This window comes from Tupaia chinensis, unplaced genomic scaffold (genome assembly GCF_000334495.1).
Source record: "Tupaia chinensis unplaced genomic scaffold, TupChi_1.0 Scaffold143584_1, whole genome shotgun sequence".
Classification (NCBI taxonomy): domain Eukaryota; kingdom Metazoa; phylum Chordata; class Mammalia; order Scandentia; family Tupaiidae; genus Tupaia; species Tupaia belangeri.
In genome coordinates this window covers 7,172,619-7,187,904 of record NW_006203430.1, presented here as the reverse complement: position 1 = coordinate 7,187,904, position 15,286 = coordinate 7,172,619, and the positions used below count along the sequence as shown (strand labels likewise).

The window sequence follows — 15,286 nt, the reverse complement described above, 5'->3', positions numbered from 1 at the left end:
GATTTCTCGCTATCTCTCTGTCTCTCTGTCTGGCGAGCTCATGCGCCCTATAGTAAAAACCTCTCCCAAAAAAAGAGAAGATTTTTTGCTATAGGGTGCATGTGCTCACCAGAGAGATAGAAAGAGAGAAATCACCCCCCCCGGGGAGATGACCACGCCAGAATCCCTTCTCCTCCATTCTCTTCTTGGGACCTTGGGCACACATGCACACATACCCAGTGTGAGTTTACGCCACCAGGTCCAGGACTCAACTGCAGTCGACTATGTGGGAGTCCAGTGATATAAGCATTACACCATGCGCTGATCCCTATCATCATCATCATCATCATCATTATTATTTTAACCACAGAAGGACAGAGAGAGAGAGAGACTGAAATGGGAAGTGAGAAAGCAAACTGCCATGTCCAGGACTTGAACTGCATTCAACCATGTGGGAGTCCAGCGCCTTAGCCACCATGCCACCTACCGGCCCAGATATAATTTTTTTTTAAGTCAGATAGATGATTCGTAAATATTTTTTCCTATTCTATAAATTGTTTCTTTGTGTCCTATTTATTATTTAGAATTATTCATTTAATTTTTTTTATTACTTTTTTTTTTGAGAGAGATTTTTGCTATAGGGCATGTACGCTTGCCAGAGAGACAGAGAGGGACAGAAAGAGAGAACTCACCCCTAGGGGGGATGGCCACACCATAATCCTTTCTCCGCTATTCTCTTCTCAGGACTTTGGGCATGCACGCACATGTGCCCAGCATGAGTTTTAAGCTGCCGGGACCCGCACTCAAACCACAGTCGACTACACGACTATGTGGGAGTCTGGTGACATAACCATTACACCATCTGCTAGTCCCTATTACTATTTTTTTGAAATAATTATTTATTTAATTTTATTTGTTCATGTATTTTAATTTGACCAGAGAGAGAGAGACAGAGAGAGGGAAAGTGAGAAAGCAAGTCATCAGGTCAAGGACTTGAACTGCAGTTGGCCATGTGGGAGTGTCCAGTGCCTTAACCACTATGCCACCTGCTGGTCCCACTTGTTTTTTTTGTAAGAGAGATTTTTTGCTATAGGGCATGTGTGCTTGCCAGAGAGATGGAGACAGACAGACAGACAGTGAGAAATCATCCCCCGGGGGGGATGGCCATGGCGCAATCCCTTCTCTAGTCTCCTCTCGGGATTTTGGGCATGCACACACACGTGCCAGCATGTTTCAATCCGCCAGATCCGGGACTCAGTCCACAGTCAGCCATGTGAAAATCCAGTGACATAACCACTATGCCATCTTCTGGACCTAATTGATATTATTTAGTTTGCTACGAGGCCCATGCACTCACCAGAGACATTTAGGGGAAGTGAGAAAACAAGCCATCAGGTCTGGGACTCGAATCGCAACTGGGCATATGGGAGTCCAATGCCTTAATCTTCACACCACCTGCTGGCTTTGTTCTTCATGTTCTGATGGTGTCTTTTGAAGTATGAAAGTTTAAAAAAAATTTTTTTTGAGAGATTTTTGCTATAGGGCACGTGCGCTCGCCTGAAAGACAGAGACAGAGAGACAGCGAGAAATCACCCCCCTGGGGAGATGGCCACACCACAATCCCTTCTCCCTTCTCCTTTCAGGATCTTGGACACCCAGACACATGGGCTCAGCGTGAGTTTAAGCCACCATGTCCAGGATTCAAACTGTGGTCAACTACATGGGAGTCCAGCGACATAGCCATTACACTAACTGCTGGTCCCTTAAAGTTTTTTGTTTTTTGCTATAGGGCACGTGCGCTCACCAGACAGAGAGAGACAGAGACAGAAAGCAAGAAATCACCCCCCAGGGGGGATGGCCACACCGTAATCCCTTCTCCATTCTCCTCTCGGGATCTTGGGCATGCACGCACACGTGCCTGGCGTGAGTTTAAGCCACCGGGTCCGGGACTCAAACCGCGGTCAACTACATGGGAGTCCAGCGACATAGTCATTACGCCAACAGCTGGTCCTATTTTTTAGGACTTGTAAGTGGCATGGTGGCTAAGGTGCTGGACTCCCACATTAGCCAACCACAATTCAAATCCTGGACCTGGTGGCTTGCTTTCTCACTTTTCCTCTCTGTCTTTCTCTAATCAATATATTTTATATATATATAAAATATTGTGTGCGTGTATGTATGTATGTATATATATATATATATATATGCATATATATATAATAATCACCTACAAAAAGTTTTTTTATTTAACTTGATTGATTGATTTGATTTGACTAGAGAGGGACAGAGTGAGAGAGGAAAAGTGAGAAAGCAAGCTGCCAGGTCTGGGACTTGAGCCGCGGTTAGCCATCTGGGTGTCAGTACTCTTAACCACCATGCCACTTATAGGCCCTAATTTAAAAATTTTTTTTAATTTGGTACAGTGAGTGTGCACTTGCCAAAGAGTGAGAGACATAGAGAAATAGAGGGAAAGTGAGGAAGCATCCCAGAGGGGGCATGACCCCCCTATGGTCCCATCTCCTCTGTTTTTTTGGGATTTTAGACATGCATGGACACATTCCCAGTGTGTTTTTCTTTTTTTTCTTTTTCAGTGAGGTTTTTGCTATAGGGCGCGTGTGCTCGCCAGAGAGACCGAGAGAGAGAGAGAGAGAGCAAGAAATCACCCCCTGGGGGGATGGCCACACTGCAGTCCCTTCTCCATTCTCCTCTCAGGATTTTGGGCATGCATGCACATGTGCCTGGCGTAAGTTTAAGTCACCGAGTCTGGGATTCAAACTGTGGTCAACAACATGTGATTCCAGCAATATAGCCATTACGTTAATTGCTGGTCCCCTCCATGTGTTTTTCAAGCTGCCACTTTTGGGACAGTTGATCATATGGGATCTGGCCGCTTTGATCCACCATACCACTGGCTGACCTTAAATCTTTTTTGTTCAAATCTAGCCTTGTAGGTCATCTGGTGATGTGGTGGTGAAGGCAGCTAGATCCTACATGGCCAATAGCACGCACAGTTCAAGTTCCAGACCCAGACACATGAGAAACACCAACATGTGTGCATATGTGCCCAAAATCCTGAAAGGAAGAAATGGAGAAGGATTTGTGGCAGGACCATCCCCACAGGGGAGTGATTTCTTACTTTGTTTCTCTCTCTCTCTGTCTCTGGCAAATACACATACTCTCTGGCTAAACCCAAGTCCAACCTAAACAGCCTCTGCATTTTAATTGGATTAACTCCATTCACATTTAATGTTGTTGTTGTTATTTTGTTCATAGAGTGTACATACACATGCAAGAGAAAGAGAGAAAATGGGAGGCACTTACTACAGGACCTGGTCATACAGTGATCTTCAGTGCTTGAGCTTACCAGGATCTTATGCATGTATGCACTTGTCCAGCCTGTTTCAGGCCAAGCCACACCCAGGTTTCAAACTATAGTCAGCATGTGGCATCCAGCTCTGGAGGCCTGAATAACGCTACTGACTGCCACTCATATAGATATAGTTGGATTTATGTCTGCCATTTTACTTTGTCTCATGGCTTTTTTTGTTTCTTTATACCTTGTTACTGCTCTCTTGTGTTTAGTGAATATTTTCTAGTGTAGCATCTTAAATTGTTTAATGATTTGATCACTTCATTTTATTTTAGAATTATTTTATTTAACTTATTTGACCAGAGAAAGACAGAGTGAGAGAGAGAGAGGGAGAGTGAGAAAGCAAACTGCCAGATCCAGAGCTCAAACCATAGTCGGCTATGTGAGAGTCCAGCACCCTTAACCCCCATGCCACGTGCTGGCCCCTCACTTCATTTTCTTAAGGCTTTTCCCATAGGATGCATGCCAGAGAGGAGATAGACAGAAAGGGAAAGTGAGAAATCACCCTCCAGGAGGGATGACCACACAGCAATCCCTTCTCCATTCCCCTCCAGGATTTTGGGCATTCAGACTGCCAGGTTTGAGACTTAAACTGCAGTCAGCCATATGGGAGTCCAGCACTTTAACCACCACACCACCTGCTGGCCCAACTACGTGCATTTTTTAAAGTTTGTTTATCTGGGACCAGCAGGTGGTGTGGTTAAGATGCTGGACTCCCATATGGTCAATTGTGGTTTGAGTCCCAGATCTGGTGGCATGCTTTCTTACTTTTTCTCCCTCTGGTGAGAACACATACTCTGTAGAAAATCTGAAAATTAAGGCTGGCAGGTGATGTGGTGGTTAAGGTGCTAGACTCCCACATAGTCGACCATGGTTCAAGCCCCAGACCTGGAGGCTTGCTTTCTCACTTTCCCTCTCTCTCACTGTGTGTATCTCTCTGGAAATATTAAAATAATGACAGTAAATAAAGTTAAATAAAATAATTATTTAAAAAAGAATTATTTTACAAAAGAAGATATGAAAATTAATAATTATAAATAAAAATTATTATTTTTTAAAGTTTAGTTCTTCTATTAAAGACAGAAACTAGTCGGCCAGCAGGTGGCATGGTGATTAAGGCACTGGACTCCCACATGACTGACTGTGGTTCGGGTCCTGGACCTGGTGGCTTGCTTTCTCACTTTCCCTCCCTCTTTCTCTGGTGAGCATACATGCCCTATAGCAAATTTAGAAGAAAAAATAATAAAATTAATTCTTTTTTAAAAAAGGAGAGGCAGAGAAAGATGTACTCTCAACAGGGTCTTCATACTGTGATCCTAGCTCCATCTTCAGCTAGCCCGGGTTATGGGCGTGCACCTACCCACTCTATGTGTATATGGAGACTTTGTCTTGGGAATCCAGATCCTTCTTACATGGCCACTGGGGTGTGGAGTGTTTGTTACACTAGCATTGCAGCTGCCATCAGTATTTTTTTGTTTTATTTTTTTTCTTTTAATATGGTTGCCCTAAGGTTTTTCATACACTTCTGTTAGAATTAGCTTTTGATTTGGAACCAGAAGTTGGCATAATGGTTACGTCACTGGACTCCCATGTAGTTGACTACAGTTCAAGTCTCGGACCCTGTGGCTTAAAACTCATGCCGGGTGCATGTGCATGCTAGCCCAAAATCCCAAGAGGAGAATAGAGGAGGAGGAATTACAATGTGATCATCCTTCCTGGGGGGTGATTTCTTGCTTTTTGTCTCTCTGTCTCTGTCTCTCCAGCTCTGTCTCACACTCCTTAAAAAGGGGACCAACAGTTGGCTTAATGGCTGTGTCTTTGGACTCCCATGTAGTCGATTGCAGTTCAAGTCCCAGACCCAGTAGCTTAAACTCATGCCAGGCACATGGGCGTGCATGCCCAAGATCCTGAGAGGAGAATGGAGGAGAAGGGATTGCAGCGTGGCCTTCCCCCTGGGGGTGATTTCTCATTTTCTATCTCTCTATCTCTCTCTGTTTTCCTGGCGAGCGTACACTATAGCAAAAACCTCTCCAAAAAATAAAAATAAAAAAGAATTGGCTTCTGAGTTATTGGCTTAATTCTAGTTACAAATAATTTTAATTTTTTTGAACTATAGTTACACATAATGTTTGGAATAAGACTTGATTACTCCCCCCACCCCACTCCCAGCAATATATTACTTAAAACTAAAGTGTTTGAAGTAATTCAAAGATGTTAAAATAGAACTTCAGTTTTTTGATAAGCTTAATTATAACAACCAGATAAATAGTTTGTATGTTCTATGTAGAGGTTAAATATGGTAGAAGAAATAAATTCAAGTTATAATTTTAAATTTTCCTGGCAATGTTCTTTTTCACATGTTATTAATGTATTTTTTAAATGTCATTAAGTGGTATATTTTTCTTCTAAAAATGTGAAGGAGTCTGATCTTTTGGTATGCTACTTAATCTCTGAAAAATGCTTATTTTCGTGTTACAAACTTCATAGCTAAAACTTAATGGCAGGGGCCAGCAAATTTTAAATGGTAGTTAAGTTCCTGGACTCCCACATGGCCAGCTATGGTTGGAGACTTGCTTTCTCACTTTCTCTCTCTCTCTCTCTCTCTCTGTCTCTAGTGAACATGTGTGCCCTATAGAAAATTTAAAAATTATAATAATAAAAAATTTTAAAAAACAAACTTAATGGCAGAATCCTGGTGTTATAGTTTTCATACCTGACTCAGTAACTGTAAGACTAAAGCAGTCTAATTTTTCTGGATCTCCTTTGCTTCCTTGTAAAATTTGTATTATAAAGGTTGATCTATCTGCTGTTATAGATTTAGTTTAGATAACCTCTTGAGATCGATAATAAATTTGTTACTTTATAAACTTTCTTCTTGGCTATTTTACACAATTTTCAGGTGCTTTGAAAGAATTCATTGGGGCCCAGCATTGGCCCAGTGGTACCACAAATGGATCTGAGTGGGAAAGGTTGTTGGTTCACATCCCAGAACCTCCCTAAGCATGCTGGACCTACAGTGTGTGTCTGTGATTCTGTGTGTCTGGCTGAGACTGGTAGTGGATCATGCCATGAAGATCCTGTTGGGGGTGCATGCCTACCCCAGAATAAATAGATAAACTTTAAAAAAAAAAATTGGGGCTGACAGGTGGCGTAGTGGTTAAAAATGCTGGATTCTCACATGGCTGAGTACCGATCAAGCCCTGAACTTGGGGACTTGCTTTCTTGCTTTCCCTTTCTCTCTGTCTCTGTCTGGTCAAATTAAAAAAAATAATAACAAATGTAATTAAATAAATAAGTCTTAAAAGAGTTAAAAGAAAAAAAAAAAGAATTTTGAGATTTCAGTGACTCTTCCCAGCCCAGTGGTGGTTGGGCCTACTTAGGGTAATGGCAATAGCTGAGGTACATGCACCCTATAGCAAAAACTTCTTTTTTGGGGGGGTGGGGGGATGGGAGGCTGAGGGTAACTCCTGAAGGACTCCAGATAGTAGAGAAACTTTGAGTGGGCTGCAGAGAGAGTATTTTCTGAAACCAGAAATTCAATGCAGTGTTGTATTGTTGGTCTCAGTGTACGTTCTCGATCACTGAAAAAATCTGGAAAGCATGTGGAAATTTTGACATTCCCTTTGAACTCCAGGTAACATCTACCCATAAAGGGCCGGATAAAACTCTGAGGATTAAAGTTGAATGTGAAGGGGATGGCATTCCTACAGTGTTTGTGGCAGTGGCTAGCAGGAGCAATGGCTTGGGACCAGTGATGTCCGGTAACTGCATATCCCATTATCAGCTGTCGTTGCCTCACACCAGACTGAGGAGCTCAGGACGTGTGGTCTTCTCTTCAACTACCCAGTGGTCTCGGTTGTTCAACCATACTTCCTCCAGAAGGATCAGCTCAGTTGGTAGCTCAGATATTCTGATTTAACAACCACCTGTATGGAGCAAACTGCGAGCAAGCATATTGAACACCTGGATTTCCTTGAAGTAGATTCACAAGAAAATCAGGGAATGTAATTTATAAGGAAGAGCATCACATTTCTTGAGGGGGAATACAAATTTATAGTTTAGCTATAGAAAAATGCAAGACAAAGTGATTTTTAAATCAATCATAGAGATAAAATTTACTAATTAAAAATTTATTTGGGTCCCAATATGATTTTTAAATGATTAAAACATAGTCTTGGCCAGCAAGTGGCATGGTAGTTAAGGTGCTAGACTCCATGTGGCCAATGGTAATCCAAGCACTGGACCCACCAGCTTGAAAAAAATCACACCAAGGGACCAGCAGATGCTGTAATGGTTACATCACTACATCGCTGGATGCCCATGGAGTTGACCACAGTTCGAGTCTTGACTCAGCAACTTAAAACTCATGCTGGGCACATGTGTATATGTGTGCAAGATTCTGAGAGGGGAATGGAGAAGGATGGCCATCCTCCCTGGGGCATGATTTATTGCTTTTTGTCTCTGTCTCTCCAGGAAGCACACGTACTTGTGCCCTATAGCAAAAAGCTCTCAAAAGTAAAAGAAAAATCATACTGGTGGGGCTAGAAGGTGGCATGGTGGTTAAGACACTATATTCCCACATGGCCAACTGACTTCAAATTGTGGACCTGGCAGCTTGAAAATCAAAACGGATAAATAAATGTTTATAAAGAAAAACATCACACTGGGTGCATGTGCGTGTGTGCCCAAAATCCTGAGAGGAGACTGGAGAAGGGACTGTGGCATGGCCATCACCCTAGGGGGTGATTTCTCACTTCCTTTCTCTCTCTCTCTGTACACACCCTCTGCAAAAACCTAAAAAGAAAAGAAAAAAATGGGACCAGCAGGTGGCATAACGATTACATCGCTGGACTCCCACATAGTCGACCTTGGCTCCAGTCCTGGACCCAGTAACTTAAAATTCACACTGAGCATGTGTGTGTGTGTGTGCCCCTAGGATCCCAGGAGGAAAATGGAGGAGGGACTGTGGTGTGGCTATCCTCCCTGGGGGATGATTTTTCACTTTCTGTCTGTCTCTCTGATGAGCATAGGCACTCTATAGCAAAAATCTCTCTTAACACTATACTATAGACTTTTAATTATGTCCTGTTCATTCTCTTGCATAATGATATGCTTGCTTGAGTGGGAGAGAAATTAGAAATTGCTAAGTTGCCTAGAATTTCAAATATCTGTGGATATCTTTATAGGAATGTTGGATAACTGTCCTTTGTTTTAGTGTAAAATCAGAATAAAGATTGTGGATAGTTGATGGCCAGCTCTGTTGCCTAGTGGTTAAGGGAGCTAGATCCCATGTGGCTGGCCGTGCAGTTAGGATCCCAGCCTCACAGGCTTGAAAAACATGCTAGGTGCTTGTGTGTGGATACCTAAAATCTTAACAGGATAGAGAAATTGAGAAGGGTTTGTGGCATGACCATTCTTCATTGAAGGATGCTTTCTCCCTCTCTCTGTCTCTTTCTGATGAGCATATATGCCCTATAGCAAAATTTTAAAACAAAACAAAAAAACAGCGGAGGGTGTGGAGGTTGAGGTGCTGGATCCCACATGGTTGACTACCTACATTGGCCGACTACCCGTTTGTGTTCCAGACATGGGGGCTTGAGAATCATGCTGGGCCCGTGTGTGTGTGTGTGTGTGTTGCACACATGTGCACTCAAAATCCATAGAGGAGAATGCGACATGACCATCCCTGCAAGGGGTGATTTCTCACTTTATCTGTCTATGGCGAGTGCATGTGCAACTTAAAAAAAAAGAATTTGAACAGTTGGGTTAAATTATCTAGGTGGTGGTTACTTCAGTACTGTGTTTTGAGTAAGGAAATTTAGCCCAAGATATATAATCCCAAATCATAAATAAAATGAAACTTTGTTATGCTAAAATGAAAACAATGAATATTGTTCAGTGGAGTTAATACTGGAAATGTATACAGCCTTATGACAATATCATAGTTAAAGAATGACCATGACAACATTTTGCAAGGAAATAACATTAATACCATCCAAAAAATAGTATTAGGAAGTTTGCTTAAAATACTCTTTTGTGGGGCTGGTAGGTGGCATGGTGGTTAAGGGTGCTAGACCCCCACATGGTTGACCACGGTTTAAATACTGGACCTGGCGGCTTGCTTTTTCACTCCCCCCACCTCCACACTCTTTGCCTCTCTGGTCTCTTGCTCTCTCTCACACACTCTGCTCCTCTCTGGTAAAATTAAAATAAATAAAGTTAAATAAAATAATGATTTTAAAAAATACTCTCTTGTAACTTTACGTTGAGATCCGGGGTGTCATGTTTTTATGAATGTCGCTGTCAGTCAGTCTTTTAACATGGCTGGGGAAGGAGTCAATGCCAGGCATAAAGTGGGAGCAAGGGTTACACTTCTAGTTCCCAAGAGGAACGAACATGTGTAGCCAATAAGGGAAAGACACTGTTGCATAACTCTTACTAGAATGGACCAAGAGGGCACAGGAAAAACAGGACAGTTCCAGAGCAACCTAAGAGAAAAGCACAAGTGTAAGGAACAGAGCCGTAACTACACCCTTCCACAAAATTACCAAGGCAAGCTTAAAGGCCAGCTAGAATGTGTTTACTTTATTGTTTATTCCGTTGAATTAAGAGGAAACCGTATTTTACATTGGTTACATGCTAACCTTGGAAGAGAAATTAGCCTCCTAATGGGGTCAAAGTGGAAAACAAGTGCTAGGCAAGCTCTAGACCTTTGCCTCCTGTACATTAGGTACGAAGGACAGCCTCTTTTGAGCAATGAGAAAGGCCATCTTTTCTCTATACAGAACAGCAAAAGTTAAATAATGGAGGTTTGAAAAAAATATTTAGGGAGGGGGAACGGCAGGTGGTATGGTGGCTAAGGGCACATGACTGACTATGGTTCAAAGACCCAGACCTGGTGGCTTACTCTCTCTCTCTCTGTTCCCTCTCTGGTCAAGTTTAAATAAATAAGTTAAATAAAATAATTCTTTAAAAAATATATATTTTGGGGACCAACAGCGTAATGGCTATGTCGCTGGACTCCCACGTAGTCGACTGCGGTTCACATCTCGGACCTGGTGGCTTAAAACTCAAGCCGGGCACGTGTGCGTGCGTGCCCAGGATCCCGAGAGGAGAATGGAGGAGAAGGGATTGTGGTGTGGCCATCCCCCTTGGGGGATGATTTCTCGCTTTCTGTCGCTGCCCGTCTGGCTCTCTCTCTGGCGAGTGCATGTGCCCTATAGCAAAAACCTCTCTCAAAAAAAATGCATTTATGATTATTGATGGAATTCTGCCTCTATAATGGAGTGATCATTTATAATCCTTTGACGGATATGGATAATATAGACCACTTTGAAAATAATTACTATGGGGAGATGAGCTGTGGTGAAACTTTTAAATGCCTGGGACCGGCAGATGGTATAGCGGTTACATCACTGGTCTCCCAAGTGGCTGGCCATGGTTTACATCCCAGACCCCATGGCTTAAAACTCATCCCCGGTGTGTGTGCATGCACATGCATGTCCAAGGTCCCAATAGGAAAATGGAGAATCTCAAGATTATGGCATGGCCATCTTCCCTCGGGGGTGATTTCTCACTTTTTCTCTCACTGTCCCCATCTCTGTCTGTCTCCAGTGAGTGCATATGCCCAAAGGCAAAAACCTCTAATAAATTCATAAGAACAAAAGTTTAATCAATCATATTGGTATGTATAATTTTTTTAAAGAATTATTTTATTTACTTTGTTTATTTTAATTTGACCAGAGAGAGAGAGAAAGCAAGCAAGCCAAGTCCAGGACTCGAACTGCAGTCGGCCATGTAAGAGTCCAGCGCCCTTAACCACCATGCCACCTGCCGGCCCTGGTATGTACACATTTTAAAGCATCTGCTTTTTAGGTATTCATGCCTGATAGGATGAGGGATGAGGTGTCAGGACTTTTTCTTGCTCTTCACTAGTTTAGAAAGATGTAATGTAGCAGGAAAGTTGGGTTGGTCAGGAGGCCTGGATTCTATCTGAGCTTCATTTACTAGTCCTGCGACTGTATTTTCTCCTCTATAAGACAAGGACAATAATATCTGACCCTTCAAGTTGTACAACCGAAGAAAGCATTTGGAAAGCACAGAATACCACTGTAAGTTTATACAGTATTATAATCGTGGGCAATAAAAATTTAGGTTATAACATCAAAAAATACGCTGTTCTGTTTTTTTCTTCCTTTTTGGTGTACTTTTCTAGGTGAATGTGCCTCTTAGGAGCAATTGGGAGTGGGATATGCTTGGGCTACAGACTGTGTTCCCTGAAGGCCGTGCTGCTTGAAAGACTCAGAGCCACACAGCCAGTACATCCAGAGTATGAAGCATGAAGTACATTTATTCTGCAAAAATGATAAGTGAATATAAGAAAAAGCCTCAAGGATTCCATTTTTTAATAAATACAATAAAATCAATGAAAACTACGATCATATTCAGAGCAACATGCTGTCATTTCCCACAGACTTCACAACACTTTGAAAAAGACACATCAATGTTGGTTTGTTTGGACATTTTAATTATTGGGTCGTCGTGAAAGTCGTGGTGTATTTTTGCATAGAAAAGCATGGAAAAATACATCATGACTTTTTTGACGACCTAATACATAGAGCAATCTTTTTTTTTTAAGAACTATTTTATTGGGAACTAGCAGTTAGTGTAATGGCTCTGTCGCTGGACTCCCACGTAGTCAACCGCAGTTCGCATCCCGGACCCGGTGGTTTAAAACTCACGCCGGACGCGTGTGTGTGCGTGCCCAAGATCCCAAGAGGAGAATGGAGGAGAAGGGATTACGGCGTGACCATCCCCCCTGGGGGGTGATTTCTCGCTTTCTGTCTCTATGTCTCTCTCTCTGTCTGTCTGGCGAGCACACGTGCCCTATAGCGAAAATCTCTCCAAAAAAAATTATTTAACTTTATTTATTATTATCATCATTATTATTTTCCAGTTTGATCAGAGAGAGACAGAGAGAGAGGAAGTGAGAAAGCAAGCCACCAGGTCTGAGACTTGCACCATGGTCGGCCATGTGGGAGGCCAGTGCCTTTAACCACTATGCCACTTGCCAGCCCCCATAGAGCAATTTTTAAATTTTTATTATTTTTCTTCCTCAAGGCTTTTGTCATAAAGCACACATCCTCAACAGGAAGAGAGAGGGAAAGTGAGAAATCACCCGTGGAGAGTGGGGAGTGGCCATTTGCAATCCTGGCAATCCCTTTTCCACACTCTTCCTGAGATTTTGGACATGCATGCACATCTGCCCAGTGTGAGTTTCAAGCACCAGGTCTGGGGCTCCAACCACAGTCGACCATGTTGGAGTCCAGCTCCTTAACCACCATGCCACCCGCTGGCCCCTGCTGTCACTTTCAAAGAGTATTGTGAAGATGGATTTGGGGCTTACCAAAATTTCAGAGGGTACTGAGAATTACATAAGTTGGAATCATACTATCTTTATATCAAAAAATGTCAAGTGGTCAGGCTACATAATAAATAGATTTATAAGACAGTTAAGGTTAAGATTTTCTTTTTATTGGGACCAGCAGTTAGTGTAATGGCTATGTCGCTGGACTCTCATGTAGCCAACCATGGTTTGAGTCCCGGACCCGGTGGGTTAAACTCACGCCAGGCGTGTGTGTGCATGCCTAAGATCCCAAGAGGAGAATGGAGGAGAAGGGATTGTGGCGTGGCTATCCCCCTCACCGAGGGTGATTTCTCGCTTTCTGTCTCTGTCTTTCTGGCGAGCACACACGCCCTATAGCAAAAACCTCCCCCCCCCCAAAAAAAAGATTTTGTTTATTCTGCTTAGAGAAGGAACATCATACAGTTTTCTACTTGTCATCTTACCTTAATTACATATAAGCTTACGAAGGCAAAAATTACTTTGACTGTAGTATATTTTAACCGTAAATTTGTTCTTGGGAAAAAAAGATAATGTTGAGGCCAGCTGGTGGCAGGGTGGTTAAGGCAGTTGATACCCACATGGCTGACTGTGCCTTTCAGGTCCTGGGCCTGGCATCTTGAAAAACACACCTGGAGCATGTATATACCCAAAATCCTGAGAGAAGGGTCTGTGGCATGGCCATCCTTCCTGGGGTTACTTTCTCACTCTCCCTCTCTCTGGTGAGCTCACATGGCTTATAGCAAATTAAAGAAAAAAAACAAACATAATTTTAAGATAAAGTTTGGATTTACTTCTTTTTCTTCATGTTTTCTTTTTCCTTGTTATCTTTACTCGGAGATGTATTTACTGCCTCATGCCAAGGGTAGCAAGCGAGTGGCTTGTGGGTTCCTCAGTTGATTATTTAACTTGTCTTTTAGAGGTAGGCAAGGAAAAGATGTTTTTTTGCTGTAGTTGTCCAAGTGCAACAGGGCAGCAATACCGCGTGAGGCCAGAAGATGGTGGTGATGTTCACAAAACTAGACCACTGGGCTGTTCTGGATCATTCAAACTATTTTAGACCCGTTGGTATTTTCAAAATCCACACAGAATCTGAAATTTTTAAATAGCAAAATGTGGGGATGTTTGTCCATGCTTTTTAATGAAGAGGATATGTACATATCTAGTCTCACACATAAAGAATTAGATCTTTGCTTTGCAGGGCTTTGGCACAAACAGGGACAGTACTGCATTTTTACAAATAGGATTATAAAGACATAATTAAGTGATGCGATTGAAGGGGTTGTTTTCTATCTCTTGTAGTGAAATTATAATAAGGTGCCTAGGAGCTTTTTTCTCCCATCTTTGTCCATTTCTTATTCTTTATGTCCTTTTGCTTTTCTCGCTTCTAGTGTATGTTAAGCATTAATAACAGATGGCTGTCATTTCTACTGCAAGATGCAGTTGTTGAGAATGCGATATATAATACTGCACCTAAAACTGTGCCTTGAAAGGTTTATTGACACATCCTAACAATTTCTTACTTGGCTGCTGTTTTCAACTCTGCAGAGTTTTCACACAGGACTAAGTTCAGAGTGGGATGTTACCAATTAAACTCATTTGCCAATGGGCGACTGTTTTAGGCAAGAATGACCTGTTTTATTGCATACTTAATGGGTTCAGTGAGGCCCTTGTCAGTCTTACTTCCTATGGCTAATGACCTTAGTTTAGTTTTTGCCACTGTGATAGCTATTCCACATTATCTAAGCAGACTGGGTTAATTAGGTTATGATGAATGTGGTTATTGGAGACATTACCTTGGCGAGGGATAGTGTAAATATTACAAAGGATACTGAACATAACATCTACAAGTTATGTCGCATCCTTGGATCCCAAGACCTGACCTAGGCTTGCAAGAGAAGTCAGTGAGCAAACCCTGTCAAGATCTGTCTCATGGGGCACACTAGAGTTGGGGTGGAGGAGGTATCCAAGAAAGACAAAATCTGAAAAAGGACAGCGCAGGGTACCGGACAGTATGGCGTCCAGTGGTCAGGAGAAATCCCGTCGAGGCTCAAAGGAGCCACAGCCAAGGGGCTCCACAGTGCTGGTCCAGTGGCCCGGCGGGGAGGGCTGGGCGATCAGAGGATGGCAGACCTCTACTTTCTTAGGAATTCACTCCGAGCTGGGTTCAAATTCCTAATTTTACTTTCCTCAAGCCAGCTCCGAGGAGGAACCAATGTCAGTGGCTTCCCCGCTTTGCAAAGGTGGTGACCGTACTCCGGGCCCCGCCTGAGTGGGCGGCAGGAACCTCCCGACGGTGTAAATCCCCCTCCCCGCACCGCGCGCCGCCCCTTCCCACCCGGCGAACCCTCCTGACCGTGCGTCACCTCCTTCAACCGTGCGCCCCACACGGCGCGGCACCCAGACCGAGAATCCCCTTCCGACCGCGCCCCCACTCCGAGCGTTCGCTCTGGACCCGGCGGCTGCCCAGACCCTCCGGCCCATCCCGACCGTACGGCCTCCCCCCGAGGGGCGGGGGGCCGGCGGCCCCCGGA

The 15,286-nt window shown here is 43.1% G+C and overlaps 1 protein-coding gene across 2 annotated transcripts in view; it reads left to right on the top strand.

Moving 5' to 3' along the window:
• CEP76 (centrosomal protein 76) overlaps positions 1 to 11,738 on the top strand; it is a 41,988-nt gene extending 30,250 nt beyond the window's left edge. For both annotated transcript variants that reach the window (XM_014582354.1, XM_014582353.1), the window contains exon 13: positions 11,565 to 11,738. In XM_014582354.1, coding sequence (XP_014437840.1) covers positions 11,565 to 11,645 — 81 coding nt within the window. In that variant the 3' untranslated portion in view covers positions 11,646 to 11,738. The remainder of the gene's footprint in view (positions 1 to 11,564) is intronic.
• The last annotated feature ends 3,548 nt before the right edge of the window (positions 11,739 to 15,286 follow it).